The sequence below is a fragment of the Petromyzon marinus genome, unplaced genomic scaffold (assembly GCF_048934315.1).
Source record: "Petromyzon marinus isolate PM22_M1 ecotype Great Lakes invasive population unplaced genomic scaffold, UKy_Petmar_22M1.pri1.0 PM_G_Scaffold_4, whole genome shotgun sequence".
Taxonomy (NCBI): domain Eukaryota; kingdom Metazoa; phylum Chordata; class Hyperoartia; order Petromyzontiformes; family Petromyzontidae; genus Petromyzon; species Petromyzon marinus.
In genome coordinates this window covers 2,353,333-2,376,860 of record NW_027422983.1, presented here as the reverse complement: position 1 = coordinate 2,376,860, position 23,528 = coordinate 2,353,333, and the positions used below count along the sequence as shown (strand labels likewise).

General features: G+C 44.1%; 1 protein-coding gene, 1 long non-coding RNA gene and 1 pseudogene across 2 annotated transcripts; all 3 read left to right on the top strand.

Annotated features, from left to right (window-relative positions):
* The first annotated feature begins 4,082 nt into the window (after positions 1–4,082).
* Positions 4,083–8,686, top strand: LOC142916597 (uncharacterized; annotated as a pseudogene).
* Positions 8,687–11,517: 2,831 nt separating this feature from the next.
* LOC142916532 (uncharacterized) lies at positions 11,518–15,679 on the top strand. The gene is made up of 3 exons (XM_076061659.1): positions 11,518–11,596; positions 11,914–11,982; positions 13,080–15,679. The coding sequence occupies exon 3, from the start codon at positions 13,090–13,092 to the stop codon at positions 14,188–14,190; it is 1,101 nt and encodes a 366-aa protein (XP_075917774.1). The 5' UTR covers positions 11,518–11,596; positions 11,914–11,982; positions 13,080–13,089; the 3' UTR covers positions 14,191–15,679.
* Positions 15,680–17,348: 1,669 nt separating this feature from the next.
* Positions 17,349–19,339, top strand: LOC142916531 (uncharacterized). The gene is made up of 2 exons (XR_012936534.1): positions 17,349–17,468; positions 18,205–19,339. It is a non-coding gene; the product is annotated as an uncharacterized LOC142916531 (long non-coding RNA).
* The last annotated feature ends 4,189 nt before the right edge of the window (positions 19,340–23,528 follow it).

Genomic DNA, 23,528 nt, shown 5'->3' with positions numbered 1-23,528 from the left:
GTTGTGTTTTGAACCGCCTCAGCATCTTGGAGTTTTGTGTCGTACCTCGTTTGAAATACTCGAAGAGCATCCCCAAGTAGCAGCTGCCCCTGTGTGGCACAGGGTGGTGGCCCTGCACCGGCCTGCATGTGGACAAGAGCCTGTCAGTAGGGGGCGATGATTGATGCGTCATCTCAGTTGTGTAGTTTGTAGGCAATCTTGATTCGAAGCTTTCGTGACTGCAGGAATCCACACTCTTGAGTTCTTTCGGTAAAGTCACCACGTGGGTAGAAACATAACAGGTCACGGCGTTTAGATCACAACACAAGCAATCGTCATCAGGTGGGACAACCACAGCAAGAGAAACTGCTGAAGTAGTAGGCGCCTACTCCAGCAGCTTCTTCTTGCTGCTGTGCTTGTCCCACGTGATGACGATTGCTTGTGTTGCCATCGAAACGCAGTGATCTATTATTTGTAGCGTAATGTTTAGAATTTGCTACATTTTGACCCAGACGCCAGCATGCAACGGCCTACTCGTTTTGAATGATGCAACAATAGTACGGTGTACATACACTGTTAAGCAGACGGTGTGTATTTGTAAAATAACTTCTTGTTAATACGATGTAACGTGATGCAGTCAATTTCGCTGCAGTAATTCAATGTTGCTAATATGCCTGTCAATGATTTAGAATGAATACTTGTCTGATTGTGCATGTAACATTTTGTCTGAGGGTCACACATTGAATAAGTGATGTTAGGACAAAGTGTGTGTGTTTTGGAAGTAACCTGTAAAGAGAACTCAGGTGAGACCCGTTGTTCTTGTGATACAGATCAAACGGTGTTTTTGTGTTTCACGAAGCGTCTGGAGCAACTCATTGTCTTTGAAATAGGGAGCACGCTCGGATCATTCATCAGTTACAAGGCATACCACTTAAAAGTTACACGTATAGGAGGAGGTACATTCTCTACAACACGAATTGTAGTTTTGTCTTACGTGTTGACGTAGATTTTGTCTAACTAGGACTAGAAATGCTCCTTGCTGATTCACGTCTGGATGTTCGTAACCATCGGTTGAAGCAAACCCCACTGCTGTTGTTGAGACGCTGTGCACCAATAAGGGTCCAACACATTGACGGCCTTCAGGCCAGGAAAGTCACAACATTTGCACACGAAGGACGCATTCACGCAAGTACCCCATGCTCCGTTTTGAAGTTTTAAAATGAAACATCTTTGAATTGTGTTGTGTTTTGAATTAGATGATTTTATTTCTTCATTAAAAGCTTGTATCAATTTACATCTGGATGACTCCATTGAAAAGGACATTTCGTGTGAATTATCTCTCGTCATTAAGTAGATGGCCTTGCCGGGGGTTTGGTTCAATGTGGACACAAACAGGGTACATACACAGTGTATACACACACAGTGACACACACAGTGTACACACACACAGTGACACAGTGTGCACACGCAGTGTACACACTGTCACAGTGTACACACACACAGTGTAAACTGTGTGTGTGTACACACACACAGTGTACACACTCAGTGACACACAGTGACACAGTGACACAACAACAACCGCCATTCGCCACTAAGTGGCGGTGACGTCACCACGACGCTTGTGCCAGGCACAGTGACACACACAGTGACACGCACAGCGACACACAGTGACACAGTGTATACACAGTGTACACACACAGTGTACACACACAGTGTATACACAGTGTACACACACACACACAGTGTACACACACACAGTGTACACACACAGTGACAGTGACACAGTGACACACATAGTGTGCACACACAGTGACACAGTGACACACAGTGTACACACACAGTGTACACACAGTGACACAGTGACATACACACAGTGACACAGTGACATAACCGCCATTCACCACTAAGTGGCGGTGACGTCACCACGACGCTTGTGCCAGGCACAGTGACACACACACACAGTGACACAGTGACACACACAGCGACACACAGTGACACACAGTGACACAGTGTATACACAGTGTACACACACACAGTGTACACACAGTGTATACACACGCAGTGTATACACAGTGACACACAGTGTACACACACACAGTGTACACACACAGTGTACACACACAATGTATATACGTACACACAGTGTACATACACACACTGTACACACACAGTGTACACACAGAGTAACACACAGTGACACACACAGTGACACAGTGTACACACACATAGTGTACACACACAGTGTACACACACACACAGTGTACACACACACAGTGTACACATAATAAAGGTTTTTGGGTTAGATCGCGTTTATTTATAAATGTGTCGTAACCCTCCACCACCCGACACGGCCAATCAGCAAAAAAAAAGTGTCACGTTGACAAAAGACAAATAATTCACTACTTTTGCTGATTGGCCGTGTCGGGTGGTGGAGGGTTACGACACATTTATAAATAAACGCGATCTAACCCAAAAACCTTTATTATGAATAATATTGGTCGCGAAAGCCTACGTGTTAAACTGACAGTGTACACACATAGTGTACACACAGTGTATACACAATAATGTCCACGTTGCTGAGCCCACACACCCAAGGGAGGGAGCAATGGAAAATGAATCTAAATCAACTAGAACTCCAACTCTGTGACGTCACCACTCCGCATTACCTCATCGGCGTGAAACGCCAGGGGAGGTGTACCTCGCTAGTGATGTCATGTCACCAAGGTGTTCACCTCAACCCCGTCCACCGAGCTCTTGAGCGTGACGTCACATCCGCTTGGGTCACTGCCGATATCGTTCCAGTGGCAATCCTTATTTGGGCAAAGCTACGCCCAGTACTCTTTGGTTCTATTGGGTAAATTCTAGATTTAAAGCTTGGGTAAAGTCACGTAGGTGAAAATAAAATAAATAAAAAATTAACAAAAAATCACGACGTTTCGGCCACAACACAAGCGGCCTTCATCAGGTGAAGGGACGAGACTGTCTGGAGGACAGCGCTGGAGTGGAAGAAGCCACGCTTAGATCACGACCTTTAAGCTGTGTGAAAAGAAAAAGACCAAGCGCCTTGACAAAGGAATTAGCATATAATTTAGCATTGAAATGGCTCATTGAAATAGCTAAGTTAAAGTATACACAACCGCAGAGATACCCCTTGACAAAGGAATTAGCATAGAATTTAGCATTGAAATAGCTGAGTGATTAGCTGGTAACTGGTCACAGAAATAGCTATGTTAAAGTCAGAGCATATACATTCACTGAGGCACCTAGTACTCATCACGCACAGTGACTGGCGGCTCATTAACATAATGTATCCGTTAAAGCCGTTGCGAGTTTATTGCGACGGGTTCAGCGCCCACGGCCCCATCCCTCCACATATGGGCCGGCCTCATTAACATAATTTATTCAGTTGGAGAGCAGCTCTTGGGCGGGAAGTGACGTCATACTACTTCCTGCTGTCGCGAGGCAACAGGAAGCTGCCGTGTGCGCGCTTGCACTCAAATCCGAGGTGAGAAATTCTCATCGTTGTGGTGGTGGTGGTGGTTGTTGTTGTTGTTTACCAAGGTAGAGCCTCGCTCTCTCTCTCAGGGATGTCAGTTGAGTAGCAGCGAGCATGGGAATCGATGTCCAGGTTGGAACTTTACAACGTGGGGCCTAGCCACGCGGGGCCTTGCCTCCTGCCCTCGCCTGATTGCATTTACTTTAATTATCTCGCTATTTGTCTTCACCCAGCTCGCCACTTTGTAACTTTGTTTTATTGTAAATATTCACGCAGTTTTTATTTTGTTAGCAGGCCAAGCCCGCTTGAGCTGCTATACCGCTCTTGTTATCAGAAGCGACCTGCCCACAACAACACAAGGTGAGGCTTTGTCAACGTGTGTGAATGTTTTGACTTTAAACTTTGGTGACTGCAGGAATTAATATTCTTGGTTCTTTCGGTAAAGTCACGTAGATAGAAAATTAAATGAAAATAACATGATAAACATAAAAAATAGTAAATAAAGCAAAAAAACCCACGTTTTGAATGCAACACAAGTGTTCTTTATTCAATGTAATTGTATTATCTGTTATTGTTATTTTCTGTCTACGTAACTTTACAGAAAGAACCAAGAATACGTGTGTCAATGTCTATCGGTCAAAGACACTCAGCGGAGAGACGCTCAAACTCCAAATATACAGCAGGCGTCAGGGTCGGGATCGAACCCACGACTTCCTGTATATCCGGTGAGGTAGTTAACATCTCACCAGTTAGTCTCGGCTATGTTCATTGATCCTCGATTAATTACTTGGTGTAGTGAGGAAGCATTAATGCTGAGCAGATGAAGGTGGCCAGGCATGATTCTAGACACGCCACCGCCAGTGTGTGACAGTGTCAAGTTTGTATTTGCAGTGAAGTCTATCAACTCTATTGAACATGGAGGTTATATCAAAACAATAGTTTTTTTTTTTCCTCTGGAACTCTTACTAAGAATGGAAAAAAGGATGTGAACACAGCACACAAATGCAGCTGAAGTTGGAACTGTTCATCCCAGCATTCAAGGACATCTGAGTTGCGATTGAACATTAATTCATGCATTTCTGCAAAACACAAATAGTATTTTGATTTAAAGCTTTCGTGACTGCAGTAATTCATAATCTTAGTTTTTTCGGTAAAGTCACGTTGAAGAGAAACAACAAAATATATATAAAACAATAAAAAATTATCACGATGTTTCGACCATAACTCAAACGGTCATCTTCAGGTGTGTTGGTGTGTTGCAAACCAGGTGTGTTGCAAACCAACACACCTGAAGATGACCGTTTGAGTTATGGTCGAAACGTCGTGAGAATTTTTTTGTTTTATATATATTTTATTATTTTGTTGTTTCTCTTCAACGTGACTTTACCGAAAAAACTAAGAATACAAATAGTATTGTTTTCAACACCCTTTGCTATGTCAGCTGAATTTAGCTCTCATAAATATTCCTTTTCTAACCAGACAGCCGAAATTGTGTGCTTAGAGTTTTGGGTTAATATTCATTTTGAAGATACAAGGGCTTCCAGGCATGTTTATAACCATTTGCCCTCTCATTGTGTGCCATCACAGCCCGTGTGATGAATTTGGGACACTTTTTCACTACATCATGAATATATGAATGAGTATAGACATGTTAGTCACGTGTTACTGTGTATATATGCATTCCTCTGTGCATCGATACTGACGTGTCGATATTATTTTTTTCTGTCTGCAGCTGACGCTGGTCTGATGGAGCAAAGGCAGTCAGCGCAGCTTGGTACGACAAGTCAACAATGCGACCAGCGTGCATATGGCACGGATCGGACTGGAAATTTGACACAGCACCAGAGAACTCGCACAGGAGAGAAATCCTTCAAGTGTACTGTGTGTGACAAGGCATTTGCATGGCCATCAGTTCTTGAGACCCACCAGAGAACACACATGAGAGAAACCCTTCAAGTGCACTGTGTGTGGGAAGGCATTTTCACGGTCATCTGCTCTTAAAACACACCAGCGAACACACACGGGAGAGAAACCCTTCAAGTGCAGTGTGTGTGGGGAGGCATTTTCACAGTCATCTGTTCTTAAAACACACCAGAGAACACACACGGGAGAGAAACCCTTCAAGTGCAGTGTGTGTGGGATGGCGTTTGCACAGTCATCAAATCTTAAAACACACCAGAGAACACACACAGGAGAGAAACCCTTCAAGTGCAGTGTGTGCGGGATGGCGTTTGCACAGTCATCAAATCTTAAAGTACACCAGAGAACACACACAGGAGAGAAACCCTTCAGGTGCATTCTGTGCGGGATGGCGTTTGTACATGTGTCACATCTTCAAAGACACCAGAGAACACACGGGAGAGAAACCCTTCAATTGCAGTGTGTGTGGGAAGGTATTTGCAGTTTCATCAAATCTTCAAGTACACCAGAGAACACAGAATCATCAGAAGATCTGCAAGGAGTGGAGTCTGAAATCAGCTTGTGAAAGTCAAAGTTCCACAATGAGCCCATCCCTCGTGATACAAGAACCGGAGGAAAATCCCAGCTTTGACACTGAAAAGGAACCGAGGTGAAATATGAACAGGTGATGGTGAAGAGCGACGAAGTGATGGTGAAATGTGAAGATGAAGATTCAACTCCAAAATGGGACCTTCACATTGATGAAGGCAACGTGAAGCAGGAGGAGAATTCTGACTGTGAGGCAGAGTGAGGCAACTCCCAGCAGTTTGTGGAAGTGGAGGTGTGGGTGGACTTCCTCCGAGACAATACAAAGTCAAGTGGAGACCCGGTAGATGTGTAAGCCAGAGACGATGTCGCTACAATAGATGCACCTTTGTCACAGGCCTTTAATGACAAGAATATGAAGTTGAACACTCAGTTCCTAGGTTCAACCTGCAGAGTAAATAGCGGCCAGTCTTTGTGGACCTGTGGGTTGGGTTGATCTCTAACCAGGAGCGAGAGCCACTAAGCTCCCAAGCTTTCAATATTTTACCAATTGCATTTATATGGTGCCTGCTTAATCGCCTCTACGTGACTTTACCGAAAGAACCAAGGAGTTTGGATCCCTGCAGTCACAAACTTCAAATCTAGATTGTCTCAGCAACTCGGAGTTTTGTATCCCGTCTGAAACACTCGAAGAGCATCCCCAAGTAGCAGCTGCCCCTGTGTGGCACAAGGTGGTGGCCCGGCACCAGCCTGCATGTGAACAAGAGCCTGTCAGTAGGGGGCGTTGGTTGATGTGGCATCTTAGTTGTGTAGTTTGTTGGTAATTTTTCGATTTAAAGCTTTCGTGACTGCAGGGATTCATCTTCTTGGTTCTTTCGGTAAAGTCACCACGTAGAAGGGAAATAATAAGATAATAAAAATAAAACATAAAATAAAATTCTCACGACGTTTTGGCTGCTTGCGAACGTCGTGAGAATTTTATTTGATTATTTTTATTATCTTATTATTTCCCTTCTACGTGACTTTGTAGGTAATGTTTAGAATGTTATCAATTTTGACCGAGACGCCAGCGTGCAAATGGCAATAGTACGTTGTACATACACTGTTAAGTAGACAGTGCATATTTTTTTAAAATAGCTTATTGTTAATACGATGTAACCTGATGCAGTATATTTCACTGCAGTAATTAAATTTTGTTAAAATGCCCGTCAATAATTTCAAATGAATGCTTGTCTGATTGTGTGTGTGCATGTAACATTTTGTCTGAGGGTCACACATTGAATAAGTGATGTTAGGACAAAGTGTGTGTGTGTTTTGGAAGTAACTTGTACAGAGAAGTCAGGTGATACCCGTTGTTCTTGTGATACAGGTCAAAGGGTACTTTTGTGTTTCAGGAAGCGTCGGCCTCTGAAGCAACTCATCGTCTTTGAAATAGGGAGCACGCTCGGATCATTCATCAGTTACAAGGCATACCATTTGAAAGTTACACGTATAGGAGGAGGTACATTCTCTACAACACGAATTGTAGTTTTGTCTTACGTGTTGACGTAGATTTTGTCTAACTGGGACTAGAAATGCTCCTTGCTGATTCACATCTGGATGTTCGTTACCTATCGGTTGAAACAAGCCCCACTGTTGCAGTTGAGTCGCTGTGCACCAATGAGGGTCCAAGCATTTTAGGGCCTTCGGCCAGGAAAGTCACAACATTTGCACACAAAGGACGCATTCACGCCAGCGCCCCGTGCTCCGTTTTGAAGTTTTAAAATGAAACATCTTTGAATCGTGTTATGTTTTGAATTAGATGATTGTTATTTCTTCATTAAAAGCTTGTATCAATTTACATCCGGAAGACTTCGTTGAGAAGGACATTTCGTGTGAATTTTCTCTCGTCGTTAAGTAGACGGCCTTGCCGGGGGTTCGGTTCGATGCGGACTTTCACCTGGTAGGGGATCGCGGGATCGAGATAAGGCGACACGGAGCTGCTGGCCGTCTGCAGATCGATTCCAACGTAATCGAACGTCTGTCCCTGCGCCTCCGTCGTTGGTACAGGGGGTGCTGGATAATGTTTGGAATTACCCCAATTTTGACCGTGACACCAACATGCGTTGTGAATGACGCAACGTTATGTTTTACATCTGCCGTTTAGCAGACTGCGCATATTGTGGTGAATGTTACTGGGGTAGCCAGGTGTGCCCGTCCGTCGTTCGCATGCAGGGGGTGCGTGTAGGTTTACAGCACCCCATGCGTGAAAACGACAAAGTGCAGCGTTCATCACGGATAAAGTTGTGCGCTTATGTTTTAAATGTTATTCTTTTATAAGGTGATGTTGATATCGAAAACTGACATATAACTGGCATGCCATAAATAGGAAATTAACTCTGCTTATTCGAATCAATGTATTCATATATGTTGATAAACTGTTTTCAAGAAGATTTTGTGTCTCTAACGGCGACTACAGGGACCACGTGATTGTTTAAAAATGTCTTTGATTATAACTATAATTGCCTACAATTCGTCATGTGTAGCTTATTTAGACTATAATTTATTCACTACCCAAAATGTATTGACTTGAAAACATAGAGCTAATATTTGTAAGCAATGTCTTTTTTATTTATATGTTTGAAAACATATATTTGCACAAATTGAACTTGTTCAGATACAAGGTGAATTCACAAGGCTTTGTAAAAAATCCAATATTTCAGAATTTTTGCCTTAACGGAGAATTTTTTTTTTAAATGTTGGTAAAAATAAAGATTAAGAAATATATATTGTGCCGTGTCTACAATTTAATTGTAAAGTGGAATTGGTAAAAAAAATTGATGGTTCAATGAGCCACTCTGTCTACAGGAAAGCTACCCATACGGATGCTTATCTGAAACCGGATTCCCACCACCATCCATCACAGAAGAATTCTCTCATCAAGACTCTGTATCACAGAGCCCAATGCATATCCGACCAGGAACACATAGGCAGTGAACTCAAGCACGTACACCAAGCTCTTAAGGCTAATGGTTACTCCGACTATACAATCCGAAAAGCTATCACTCAAACCATGAAGAAGGACCCTTTTGAGGAGCCTTTCAAAACCATCACTTTACCCTACATTGCGGGGATCACAAAAAAGATTTCCAAAATCTTGAATAAACACAAGATCCAGGTCCGTTTCAACACATTACATAAAATCCGTGATCTGGTTCCGTCTGTAAAAGATGTGATTCCAGACATACAGTACCCTGGTGTCTACAATCTAAGTTGCCTCTGTGGTAGTAGTTACATTGGAGAAACAAAACGCCATGTCTCGGACCGCATTCGTGAACACAAAGCAGACCTTAAACACGGTAGGACCAACACCTCGGCCGTGGCAGATCACTGTTATAATTCAGTAGGCTCACATGACATTGACTTCTCCAAGACAGAGGTTCTTTGCAAGCCATCTGCCTACCATGAGAGATTCGTTCATGAGGCTATCCACATATACAAGCACAGAGACAATTTCAACCGAGAGGAAGGAATTCTGGCTTAGCAATCATTGGAAGGATTTGATAAACCATTTCGGGTCTTAATTGATTGTTCACGCTTACGGTGGCTTTCAGACAGCATACATTAATTTTTAGTCTCCCCCCTCTTTTCAAAACATAGATGGACTCGTCCTTCTAAATAAACTGCCAAATCATTGTCCGTGGCGCTAACGTCATTAAATAAATAAATACAAACCGCGACTCCTTTTTTAAATGTTTCTTGCCGTTGGTTTTCACACCTGATGATGACTGCTTGTGTTACAGTCGAAACGTCGTGAGAATTTTATTGTTTTATATATATATTTATTTATTTTATTGTTTCCCTTTAACGTGACTTTACCGAAAGAACCAAGAATATAATTCATTGTTTATTATGTTCGTGTTACATTTTAAACAGAAAATGTTTACGTTTGTGGGACCTCTTTGGCCCAGAATTAAAATGGTGACAGAAAAAGGGACGTGGCGTGAACACCTACACACACTCAGTGTACACACACAAAGAGTGTACACACACAGAGAAAGGGACGTGGCGCGAACACCTACACACACTCAGTGTACACACACACAGAGTGTACACACACAGAGAAAGGGACGTGGTGTGAACACCTACACACACTCAGTGTACACACACAGAGTGTACACACACAGAGAAAGGGACGTGGCGTGAACACCTTCTGCCTATAAACAAACAGCAGCAGCAGCAGTGGCTGTGAAGGTGTTGATCTGACTGGTGTCAGAACATCACAACAACAACCACCACTACCAGGGTGATGGGGGTGGTGGTGAAGGGTGGTGGGGGGGGGACTCCCCGGGACTGCCAGGTGGTGGCCTGTGTCTGCCTGTGTACACACACACAGTGTACACACACACACACACTGTACACACACACACAGTGTACACACACAGTGTACACACACACACTGTACACTGTCTCTGTGTGTGTGTACACACACAGAGAAAGTGTAAACACACACACAGTGTGTACGTATACACACAGTGTGTACGTACACACAGAGTGTGTACACACACATTGTACACACACACAGTGTACACACAGTGTAAACACACACAATGTAAACACATAGTGTACATACAGTGTGTACACACACACACAGTGTACACACAGACACAGTGTATACACACACAGTGTACACACACACAGTGTATACACACACAGTGTACATACACACAGTGTACATACACAGTGTACACACACACAGTGTACACACACACACAGTGTGTACACACACTGTGCACACACAGTGTACACACATAGTGTACACACACAGTGTACACACAAAGTGTGTACGTGTACACACACAGTGTACACACACACACAGTGTACACACACAGTGTGTACACACACACATTGTGTACACACACTGTGTGTACACATTGTGTACACACAGTGTGTGTACACAATAGTTTCAGTTTATTTTGGTATACCCCTGTGAGCCATTCGGCTCTTGAATCAAGTGCAACCACAACAAACACAAACACGAACAAGAAACACATCTTAAAGTGACTACTTTGTGTGACTCTGCAAACAGAAAATCCATGAAAAAAACATCAAAATGTTCCTGAAAAAAGCACTGTACACCAACGCTGTGTGCTAAAAATCCCAGTGGGATGCAATGTCCACGTTGTTGTTGTTGCTGAGTTCAAGGGAGGGAGCAATGGAAAATGAATCTAAATTAACTTAAACTCCAATCACGCTCTGTTACGTCACTACTCAGCATTACTTCATCGGCAAGAAACGCCGAGGGAAGGTGTCCCTCGCTAGTGACGTCATGTAACCAAGGTATTCATCCCTCCCCCGTCCATCGCACTCTTGAACATGACGGGGCCTCCGCTTGGGTCACTGCCGATATCAGTCCATTGCCAATCCTTATTTGGGCAAAGCTACGCCCAGTGGCGGCTCATTAACATAATGTCTCCGTTAAAGCCGTCGCGAGTTTATTGCGACGGGTTCAGCACCCACGACATATGGGACGGTATCACATTAGCATAATTTATCCATCCTCTAATTTATTTATTTACGGAGCAGCTCATTGTGGGAGGAGTATGTCTCGTGCCAAGGAAGTGACGTCACGTCACCTGCTGCCGCGTGACGTCACGAGGTAACAGGAAGCTATCGCTTCCTGCACTGAAATCCGAGGTGAAAAAATTCTCATTGCGATTGTGGTTGTTGTGGTGGTGGTTGTGATGGTGGTGGTGGTTGTTGTTGTTTACCAAGGTAGAGCCTCGCTCTCCCTCGTAGGGATGTCAGTTGAGTAGCAGCGAGCATGGGAATCGATGTCCAGGTTGGAACTTTACAACGTGAGGCCTAGCCACGCGGGGCCTTGCCTCCTGCCCTCGCCTGATTGCGTTCGCTTTAATTATCTCGCTTAAGTTTAATTTGTATTCACCCGGCTCGCCACTTTGTAACTTTGTTTTATTGTAAATATTCACGCAGTTTTTATTTTCTTTTGTTAGCAGGCCAAGCGCGCTTGAGCTGCTATACCGTTCTTGTTATCAGAAGCAACCTGCCCACAACAACACAAGGTGAGGCTTTGTCAACGTGTGTGAATGTTTTGACTTAAAACTGTGGTGACTGCAGGAATTAATATTCTTGGTTCTTTCGGTAAAGTCATGTAGATAGAAAATAAGATAACAGTAACATAACAAACATAAAAAATTGTAAATAAAGCAAAAAAAAAACACGTTTTGATTGCAACACAAGTGGTCTTTATTTAATGTAATTGTATTATCTGTTAATGTTATTTTCTATCTACGTAACTTTACCGAAAGAAACAAGAATACGTGTGTCAATGTCTATCGGTCAAAGACGCTAAACGGAGAAACGCTCAAAAACTCAAAACATACAGCAGGCGTCAGGGTCGGGATCGAACCCACGACTTCCTGTATATCCGGTGAGGTAGTTAACATCTCACCAGCTAACCTCGGCTATGTTAATTGATCCTCGATTAATTACTTGGTGTAGTGAGGAAGCATTAATGCTGAGCAGATGAAGGTGGCCAGGCATGATTCTAGACACGCCATCGCCAGTGTGTGACAGTGTCAAGTTTCTATTTGCAGTGAAGTCTATCAACTCTATTGAACACGGAGGTTATATCAAAACAATAGTTTATTTTTGTTTTCCTCTGGAACTCTTACTAAGAATGGAAACAGGATGTGAACACAGCACACACATGCAGCTGAAGTCGGAACTGTTCATCCCAGCATTCAAGGACATCTGAGTTGCGATTGAACATTAATTCATGCATTTCTGCATAACACAAATAGTATTGTTTTCAACACCCTTTGCTATGTCAGCTGAATTTAGCTCTCTTAAATATTCCTTTTGTGACCAGACAGCCGACATTGTGTGCTTGGAGTTTTGAATTAACATTCATTTTGCAAATACGAGGGCTTCCAGGCATGTTTATAACCATTTGCCCTCTCATTGTGTGCCATCACAGCCCGTGTGATGAATTTGGGACACTTTTTCACTACATCATGAATATCTGAATAAGTATAGACGTGTAAGTCACATGTGACTATATATGCATTCCTCTGTGCATCGATACTGACGTGTAGATGGTGTGGATATTATTTTTTTCTGTCTGCAGCTGACGCTTCCTCTGACGCTTCCTCCGCAGAATTGGTCTGATGGAGCAAATGCACTTAGTGCAGCTCGGTAGGACAAGGCTCCAATGCGACCGGTGTGCATACAGCACGGATCGTACTGGAGATTTCACACGGCACGAGAGAACTCACACAGGAGAGAAACCCTTCAAGTGCAGTGTGTGTGACAAGGCATTTTCATACCCATCTGCTCTTAAAATACACCAGAGAACTCACACTGGAGAGAAACCCTTCAAGTGCAGTGTGTGTAACAAGGCATTTGCACGGCCATCTGTTGTTAGAAGACACCAGAGAAGTCACACGGGAGAGAAACCCTTCAAGTGCACTCTGTGTGCGAAGGCGTTTACACTTTCATCACATCTTCAAGAACACCAGAGAACACACACGGGAGAGAAACCCTTCAAGTGCAGTGTGTGTAACAAGGCATTTGCACGGCCATCTGTTGTTAGAAGACACCAGAAAAGTCACACGGGAGAGAAACCCTTCAAGTGCACTCTGTGTGCGAAGGCGTTTACACTTTCATCACATCTTCAAGAACACCAGAGAACACACACAGGAGAGAAACCCTTCAAGTGCACTGTGTGTGGGAAGGCGTTTGCACAGTCATCTCCTCTTGTAATTCACCAGAGAACACACACGGGAGAGAAACCCTTCAGGTGCACTCCGTGCGGGATGGCGTTTGCACAGCAACAACATCTTCAAGTACACCAGAGAACACAGAAGCATCAGAAGATCCACAAGGAGTGCAGTCTGAAATCAGCTTGTGAAAGTCAAAGTGCCGCAATGAGCCCATCCCTCATGAAACAAGAACCGGAGGAAAATCCCAGCTTGGACACTTTTAAAGGTATCGAGGTGAAATGTGAAGAGGTGATGATGAAATGTGAAGAAGTGATGGTGAAGAGGGAAGAAGTGATGGTGAAGAGCGAAGAAGTGAAGGTAAAATGTGAAGATGAAGATTCAACTCCAAAATGGGACCTTCACATCGATGGAGGCAACGTGAAGCAGGAGGAGAATTCTGACTGTGAGGCAGAGCGAGGCAACTCCCAGCAGTTTGTGGAAGTGGAGGTGTGGGTGGACTTCCTCCGAGACAATACAAAGTCAAGTGGAGACCCGGTAGATGTGTAAGCTTGAGATGATGTCGCTCCAATAGATGCACCTTTGTCAAAGGCCTTCAATGACAAGAATGTGAAGTTGGACACTCAGTTGCAAGGTTCAACCTGCAGAGTAAGGGCGGCCAGTCTTTGTGGACCTGTGGGTTGGGTAGATCTTTAACCAGGAGCGAGAGACAATAAGCTCCCAAGCATTCACTATGTTATAATAATTGCATTTACACAGTGCTTGCTTAATCGCCTCAGCAACTCGGAGTTTTGTGTCGTACCTCGTCTGAAACACTCGTAGAGCATCGCCAAGTAGCAAATGCCCCTGTGTGGCACAGGGTGGTGGCCCTGCACCAGTCTGCATGTGGACAAGAGCCTGTCAGTAGGAGGCGATGATTGATGCGTCATCTCAGTTGTGTAGTTTGTAGGCAATCTTGATTCGAAGCTTTCGTGACAGCAGGAATCCACACTTGAGTTATTTCAGTAAAGTCACCACGTGGGTAGAAACATAACAGACCGCGGCGTTTAGATCACAACACAAGCAATCGTTATCAGGTGGGATATCCACAGCAAGAGAAACTGCTGAAGTAGTAGGTGCCTACTCCAGCAGTTTCTTCTTCTTGCTGCTGTGCTTGTCCCACCTGATGACGATTGCTTGTGTTGCCATCGAAACGCCGTGATCTATTATTAGTAGGTAATGTTTTAAATTTGCTTCATTTTGACCCAGACGCCAGCATGCAACGGCCTACTCGTTTTGAATGACGCAACAATAGTACGTTGTACATACACGGTTAAGCAGACGGTGCATATTTGTAAAATAACTTCTTGTTAATACGATGTAACGTGATGCAGTCAATTTCGCTGCAGTAATTCAATGTTGCTAATATGCCCGTCAATGGTTTAGAATGAATACTTGTCTGATTGTGCATGTAACATTTTGTCTGAGGGTCAAACATTGAATAAGTGATGTTAGGACAAAGTGTGTGTGTGTTTGGAAGTAACCTGTACAGAGAACTCGGGTGAGACCCGTTGTTCTTGTGATACAGGTCAAAGGGTACTTTCGTGTTTCACGAAGCGTCTGCCTCTGGAGCAACTCATTGTCTTTGAAATAGGGAGCACGCTCGGATCATTCATCAGTTACAGGGCATACCGCTTGAAAGTTACACGTATAGGAGGAGGTACATTCTCTACAACACGAATTGTACTTTTGTCTTACGTGTTCACGTAGATTTTGTCTAACTGGGACTAGAAATGCTCCTTGCTGATTCACGTCTGGATGTTCGTACCTATCGGTTGAAGCAAACCCCACTGCTGTTGTTGAGACGCTGGGCACCAATAAGGGTCCAACACATTGACGGCCTTCAGGCCAGGAAAGTCACAACATTTGCACACGAAGGACGCATTCACGCAAGTGCCCCATGCTCCGTTTTTGAAGTTTTAAAATGAAACATCTTTGAATTGTGTTGTGTTTTGAATTAGATGATTTTATTTCTTCATTAAAAGCTTGTATCAATTTACATCTGGAAGACTTCATTGAAAAGGACATTTCGTGTGAATTTCTCTCGTCATTAAGTAGACGGTCTTGCCGGGGGTTCGGTTCGATGCGGACACAAACAGTGTACACACACAGTGTACACACCCACAGTGTACACACACACAGTCTACACACACAGTGTATACACACAGTGTACACACAGTGTACACACACTGTACATACAGTGTACACACACAGTCTATACACACAGTGTACACACACAGAGTGTACACACATAGTGTATACACAGTGTATACACAATTAGTGTACACACAGGGTATACACAGTGTACACACACACAGTGTACACAAACAGTGTACACACAGTGTACACACTGTACACACACAGTGTACACACACAATGTATACACAGTGTACACACACACAGTGTACACACACAGTGTACACACACACAGGTAGATGCACACACACAGGTAGACACACACACTGTACACACACACACAGTGTATACACACAGCGACACACAGTGACACACAGTGTACACACACAGTGTACACACACACACAGTGTATACACAATAATGTCCACGTTGTTGTTGCTGAGCTCACACACCCAAGGGAGGGAGCAATGGAAAATGAATCTAAATCAACTTAAACTCCAACTCTGTGACGTCACCACTCTTAATTACCTCATCGGCGTGGAACGCCAGGGTGAGGTGTACCTCGCTAGTGACGTCATGTCACTAAGGTATTCATCCCTCCCCTGTCCACCGCGCTCTTGAGTGTGACGTCATCTCCGTTTGGAGATCATTGGAGATCGTCATCTCCAGTGGCAATCCTTTTTTGGCAAAGCTACGCCCGGTGACTGGTAGCTCATTAACATAATGTGCCCGTTAAAGCCGTCGCGAGTTTATTGCGACGGGTTCAGCGCCCACGCCCCCATCCCTCAACATATGGGCCGGCTTCATTAACATAATTTATTCAGGTAGAGAGCTGCTCGTGGGAGGGAAGTGACGTCTTACTACTACTTCCTGCTGTCGCGAGGCAACAGGAAGCTGTCGTGTGCGCGCTTGCACTGAAATCCGAGGTGAGAAATTCTCATCGTTGTGGTGGTGGTGGTTGTTGTTGTTTACCAAGGTAGAGCCTCTCTCTCTCGTAGGGATGTCAGTTGAGTAGCAGCGAGCATTGGAATCGATGTCCAGGTTGGAACTTTACAGCGCGGGGCCTAGCCAAGCGGGGCCTTGCCTCCTGCCCTCGCCTGATTGCATTCACTTTAATTATCTCGCTTAAGTTTAATTTGTCTTCACCCGGCTCGCCACTTTGTAACTTTGTTTTATTGTAAATATTCACGCAGTTTTTATTTTCTTTTGTTAGCAGGCCAAGCCAGCTTGAGCTGCTATACCGCTCTTGTTATCAGAAGCGACCTGCCCACAACAACACAAGGTGAGGCTTTGTCAACGTGTGTGAATGTTTTGACTTAAAACTTTGGTGACTGCAGGAATTAATATTCTTGGTTTATTCGGTAAAGTCACGTAGATAGAAAATTTAATGAAAATAACATTGTAAAAATAATTAATAATTGTAAATAAAGCAAAAAACCCACGTCGTTTTGATCGCAACACAAGTGGTCTTTATTTAATGTAATTGTATTATCTGTTAATCTTATTTTCTGTCCACGTAACTTTACAGAAAGAACCAAGAATACGTGTGTCAATGTCTATCGGTCAAAGACGCTAAACGGAGTGACGCGCAAACTCCAAATATACAGCAGGCGTCAGCGTCGGGATCGAACCCACGACTTCCTGTATACCAGGTGAGGTAGTTAACATCTCACCACGGAGAGAGACACGCAAACTCCAGTTAGCCTCGGCTATGTTCGTTGATCCTCAATTACTTGGTGCAGTGAGGAAGCATTCATGCCAAGCAGATGAAGGTGGCCAGGCGTGATTCTAGACACCACCGCCTGTTTACCCAGTGACAGTGTACAGTTTGTGTTTGCAGTAACGTCTATTAAATCTGTTGAACACGGAGGTTATATCATAACAATAGTTTACTTTTGTTTTCCTCTGGAACTCTTTTTAAGAATGGAAACAGGAAGTTAACACAGCACACACATGCAGCTGAAGTCGGAACTGTTCATCCCAGCATTTAAGGACATCTGAGCCTGGATTCACACCTCTAAGTTGCGATTGAACATTAATTTATGCATTTCTGCCTAACACAAATAGTATTGTTTTCAAAATCCTTTGCTATGTCAGCTGAATTTAGCTCTCATAAATATTCCGTTTGTAGCCAGACAGCCGAAATTATGTACTCGGAGTTTTGGGTGAACATTCGTTTTGAAGATACGAGGACTTCCAGGCATGTTTATAACCATTTGCCCTCTCATTGTGTGCCATCACAGCCCTGTGATGAATTTGGGAAACGTTTTTATTACATCATAAATATATTAATATAGACGTGTAAGTCACATGTGACTATATATGCATTCCTCTGTGCCTCGATACTGTCGTGTAGATGGTGTGGATATTATTTTTTTCTGTCTGCAGCTGGCGCTGGTCTGATGGAGGAAAGGCAGTCAGCGCAGCTCGGTACGACAAGTCAACAATGCGACCAGCGTGCATACAGCACGGATCGGACTGGAAATTTGACACAGCACCAGAGAACTCACACAGGAGAGAAACCCTTCAAGTGCACCGTGTGTGGGAAGACATTTGCTTGGCCATCAGTTCTTCAGACCCACCATAGAACACACAAGGGAGTGAAACCCTTCAGGTGCACGGTGTGCGGAAAGGCGGCGGTGGTGGTAGCAGTCCTGACGTGGCACTGTTCCTCCTCAAGGTGCTTCTCCTCCAAGAGGCGCTTCTCCTCCTTGACGCTCTTCATGTTGGTGAGACACTTCTTCTCCTCCTCCTCATCCTCCTCCAGACGGTTCTCTTCAAGACACTTCATTTCGCAAAGACGCTTCGCATCCGTGAAGCACTTCCCTTTAACGAGGCGCCTCTTGAGGAGATAGCCTCGGAAGCACTTCTCCTCTTTGCGGCACTTCACCCTGGCAAGCCACTGCACCTCAAATAGGCGCTCCTCTACCATGAGGCGTTTCTCCGTTGCAAGGTCCTTCTCCTCCTGGAGATGCTTCACCCCGCGGAAGTCTTTCAACTCCCCAATTATCTTCTGTTCAAGCAAAGATAACCACAGGAATATTCAGACATGCACATGCAAATACATACTCACACATCTGTGTACAGATGCAGACATCCACGTTCACTCATTCCAACTTGGTTAGCACACACATGAATATACACAATCACCTGATGTTAACATAAGGCCTTATCCATCAATACTTTGATCACATTGTACGTGTAGCCATAACGTCTAAATATCCCAAACCCCTACAGAATCAAAATCCATGTTACATCCTCAAATATCCTCACAAACCCCATACATGCACTTAAGGCTGTGATCGACTGTGAAGATTTGATATATGTTGGCAACAATCATCACTGGCAATAGTTTCCACATGTTCAACTTTAACGATCTGGAAGCCCATAATGATGACAAATTTCACTGCAGTGCCCATAATGGGCAACTGGAATGGCAACTTCCAATCAACTAACATAAATAATTAATGTGACTGATTTATATCATTCTGTCTTCATTGTTAATAAATGACCACTTCAAGTGCTTGCATGAGTGGGATGGTCAAGAGATTGGGTGATGGTGTTGGGAGATGGTGTTGTTTTATGAAGAAGTGAAGTAGTGGAATGTTCTAGAGAGATGGTGTCTTGTGATGGTATAGAGACATGATGAGGCTCTATGATGGAGTATTTAAATGATGGTGGTGTGGTGTGATGAGAAAGGTGATGTGGAGAGATGGTTTAGTGATATTTTGGTGTGATGGTGTGATGACACAGTGTGCTAGTTTTGGAGAGAATGTTGTGTTTGACCCCACAACCCATACACACCTTTGGGGAGCGATGCTTGTAACCTTGACCTGGGAAAGGGTCCACATCCATAATGTCCCCCCATGAGGTCGACTGGCAAGACGACTCCCGGCCTACGAAGAACAGAAAATTCATTCAAAGGACGAGTAATGAATTAGAGAACGAAGGACATGGAGTTTCACAGAACTAATTTTAAGATCCCTGTAATTACCTCTTAGCACACAACAGGACCTGCTATTGAGAAATATTCATCACGTAGCAGTAAAACTTTACAAGTCATTTTTTTTGTGGGCATGCTGAGACTATTAAATGCATAAGCTTGAGACATCTGTTTAAACAAGGATGGCTGAAACTCAGATCTAAACCCATCGTCTCTGCCACACTCGATCATTACGTCTTCCCATCACCACCAAGCCATGTCTACTAAAATTAATTGATCAAGGACCCTCCTCTGCATATAAGCCACGTGATGCAGGTATCAGGGAACTTACCCTCATAGTCATCCAAGATCTCAGCCCACTTGATTTGTCCGTCCATGTTGTTACAAAGGAGTAGATTCTGTTTGAAGTTGGATGGTCTGGGGAGGTTGGAACAACGCTCGGATTTAGCAACAATTTGAATCACTGATCCTCTCAATTATTACATATTTGACCACTCACTGTACCAATCCAATCACTTCCCTGCCAGTTGCCTTCAAGCCCACTCACTCGCTTGTTTGCCCACTCATGCGTGTGTCCATCACTCATTCATCCACCAGCACCAACATGTTTATTCCAACTGCCCATTGCATTAAACATAATCGCCAGACTTAATTATATTTAATCTCTAATCCAGACATGCATCTAAATGTACACCCTATTTGTATTAATCGAATATATGATCAAGCCCCTCCCCCCCCCCCCCCGCCCCCCGGTGATTTCATAAAGCAGTGCCTCATCAAAGTCACAGAAATAATGTGCCCGGAAAAAGTGCAGGATTTCAACAGCGTGAGCTTATGCAGAAATACAGTGATGCAGAGAATCGAGGACTTGTCAGCTAACTTGAAACTTCAGCTGAGAGACAAAGCTTGTGCTTTTGATTTTTACTCGATAGCATGCGATGAGAGCACATGCCACAGACACCGCGCAGCTGTTAATTTTTTTGCGGGGAGTAGATGATAATTTTTGCTGTACGGAGGAACTGCTTGATATGATGAGCCTAAAAGGCACAACGACGGGTAGAGATATTTTTGAAGCTGTGTCAGAGGCAGTTGAAAAGATGGGGCTTAAATGGGACAAGCTCTGTGGAGTAACAACGGATGGAGCTCCGGCCATGACGGGCGAGCGCAAAGGAATGGCATCGATGGTGTGCGCCAAGGTAAAAGAGAGCCTAGGTGAGGCTTTTAGGATGCACTGTATAATCCACCAAGAAGCACTGTGTGCCAAGACTGTCCAGCTGGGCGATGTGATGAACACCGTTGTAAAAAATGTCAACATAATTCGAGCTAGAGGACTGTACCACAGAGAATTTCAAGCTTTCCTATCTGATGTGGATGCTGAATACGGGGATGTACTCTACCACTATGATGTGCGCTGGCTCAGCCACGGCTCTGTGCTGCAGCGGTTTCATTCGCTGAGATCAGAAATCGACCAGTTTTTGAAAGAGAAGGGCCGACCTCTTCATGAACTGAGTGACCCTCTGTGGCTGGCAGACCTGGCATTTTTAGTTGATCTTACTCATCATTTGAATACACTGAACAAGAACCTACAAGGCAAAGAACAGCTGGTGCCACACCTGTATGCGCACATGAAAGCCTTCTGCGTAAAGCTCCGCCTGTTTGAGACACAACTACGAAGCTTTAATGCTGCACACTTCCCTGCGCTGTCTGAAATCAAGTCTGCTTTTCCAAAGGACGACCTTTCTGATAAAAAGGAGAAATGTGTCTGTGATTGTATCTCTCGTGACAGAATTCAACCAGCGTTTCCAAGATTTTTCTGTCATTGAAAAACAAATCAAGCTGTTCTCGACCCCCTTCCTGGTGGATGCAGAAGTGGAAGAGAGTCTGCAGTTAGAACTGATTGAAATGCAATGTGATGATTCTCTGAAGAGTCAACATCAGCTTCTCTCCCTCCCTGACTTCTATCAGAGTTTGGATAATGCCAAGTTTCCTCTGATGAGACGCCACACAGAAAGAATGATGAGCCTATATGCTTAGTTTTTTTCGGTAAAGTCACGTTGAAGAGAAACAACGTGACTTTACCAAAAAAACTAAGAATATGAATTACTGCAGTCACGAAAGCTTTAAATCTAAATGATGAGCCTGTTCGGCTCAACATACATATGTATGTTAAATCAGAACAAAAGCAGACTGAGAACCAGAATGACTGATAGCCATCTCTGTGAAGTCCTTCGTGTCTCAACCACCAAACTTTCTCCTGACATGTCAGCCATCCTTCAATCCAAAGGACAGCATCACTGCTCCCACTGAGTGCAATGTTCTTCACATTATAGGTGAGTTAGAAATACACACAGTATTCATGTGTCAATGTCACCTCTAGTGTGTGGCCCGGCCTTTTGTTTATTTTTCTGTATTTGGCCCTCACTAAAAAAACTTTGGACACCCCTGGTGTAGTGTATAGTAGTGTAGTGTATAGTGGAGTGTATAGTGTAGTGTATAGTGTAGTGTATAGTTTAGTATACTAGTTATCACGTGACTAGTGTAGCTAGCCAGGTGGTGACCACACTAGTGCGTGCATCTCCACTCGTCCGTGTCTGCAAGTAAGCGCTCGTGTGTGTATGTGCACCCGCGTGTTTGTTCGTGTCTGCATGTACGCACACTGTTGCACGTGGTTCGCTCGTGTGGGTGTGTAGTGGAACGCACTGCTCATGAAAACGTTGCCTCGTTACGCGGTAAATGCTGCGGCACAACAGGAGGGAACTGCAGGGATGAGGCTCTCCACTCTTGATGCCGTGAATTAAAACAGCGCCAGGGTGGAGCGTCCCGTCCCTACAGCTCGTAGCTGTGACGGAGCGAGAGTGATCAGCGGACAGCCACCATGGTTGCCAGGTAAGGGGAGACTTCACCCGGAACTCTCCTCCACACGTGTTCCCCTTGAACATTGTCGCAAGAAACATACGATCAGGAATCTTTAAAATATCCGACCTTTGTTGTTCCGCAAGAATATTAACGCTCAAACTCGCATCGAAACTCTTCATGAATTCACTTGGTCAAACAGTTCAGGTACTCGGCAAAGCATTTCACCACCTGGTATGTAACAGTTAAACAATCTACTCCAAATCAACACCGAAATGTCAAATTATCATCCACCGTTGACTTCCACATCGATGGAAGCCATTTACCATGACGTCCAAGCCATTAAACACCGGAACAACGAACGTGCCATTCAAGTACATCTTGAAACCCATTATCTGAAGTTGTTTGTATTAAACAATAACTAAATAATAGAAACACGTTTACAATATTGAGCGAAGTTATAGTCACGGACTTTTTACAACTTTAGCTCAACAGGACCACAAAAGCTCGGATGTGGTGCATAATAAATGAATCAATCTGATTGAAATCATGAACTGGCCAAACACTTTTCGATTTCAACATCACCTTATACAAGAATAACATTTTAAATATAAACGCACAACTTTATCTATCTGTGATGAGCGCTGCACTTTCCGTTGTTTTCATGCAGGGGGCGCTGCAAACCTACGCACCCCCTGCATGGACGACGGAGGCGCAGGGACAGACGTTCGATTACGTTGGAATCGATCTGCAGACGGCGGTCTTCTCGCACGGCCAGCTCCGTGTCGCCTTATCTCGATCCCGCAATCCCAAACAGGTGAAAGTCCGCATCGAACCGAACCCCCGGCAAGGCCGTCTACTTAACGACGAGAGAAAATTCACACGAAATGTCCTTTTCAATGAAGTCTTCCAGATG

Bases quoted from the DNA above. Each gene is read 5' to 3' on its own strand.
- LOC142916532 (XM_076061659.1), top strand. From the start codon at position 13,090: ATGGAGCAAATGCACTTAGTGCAGCTCGGTAGGACAAGGCTCCAATGC.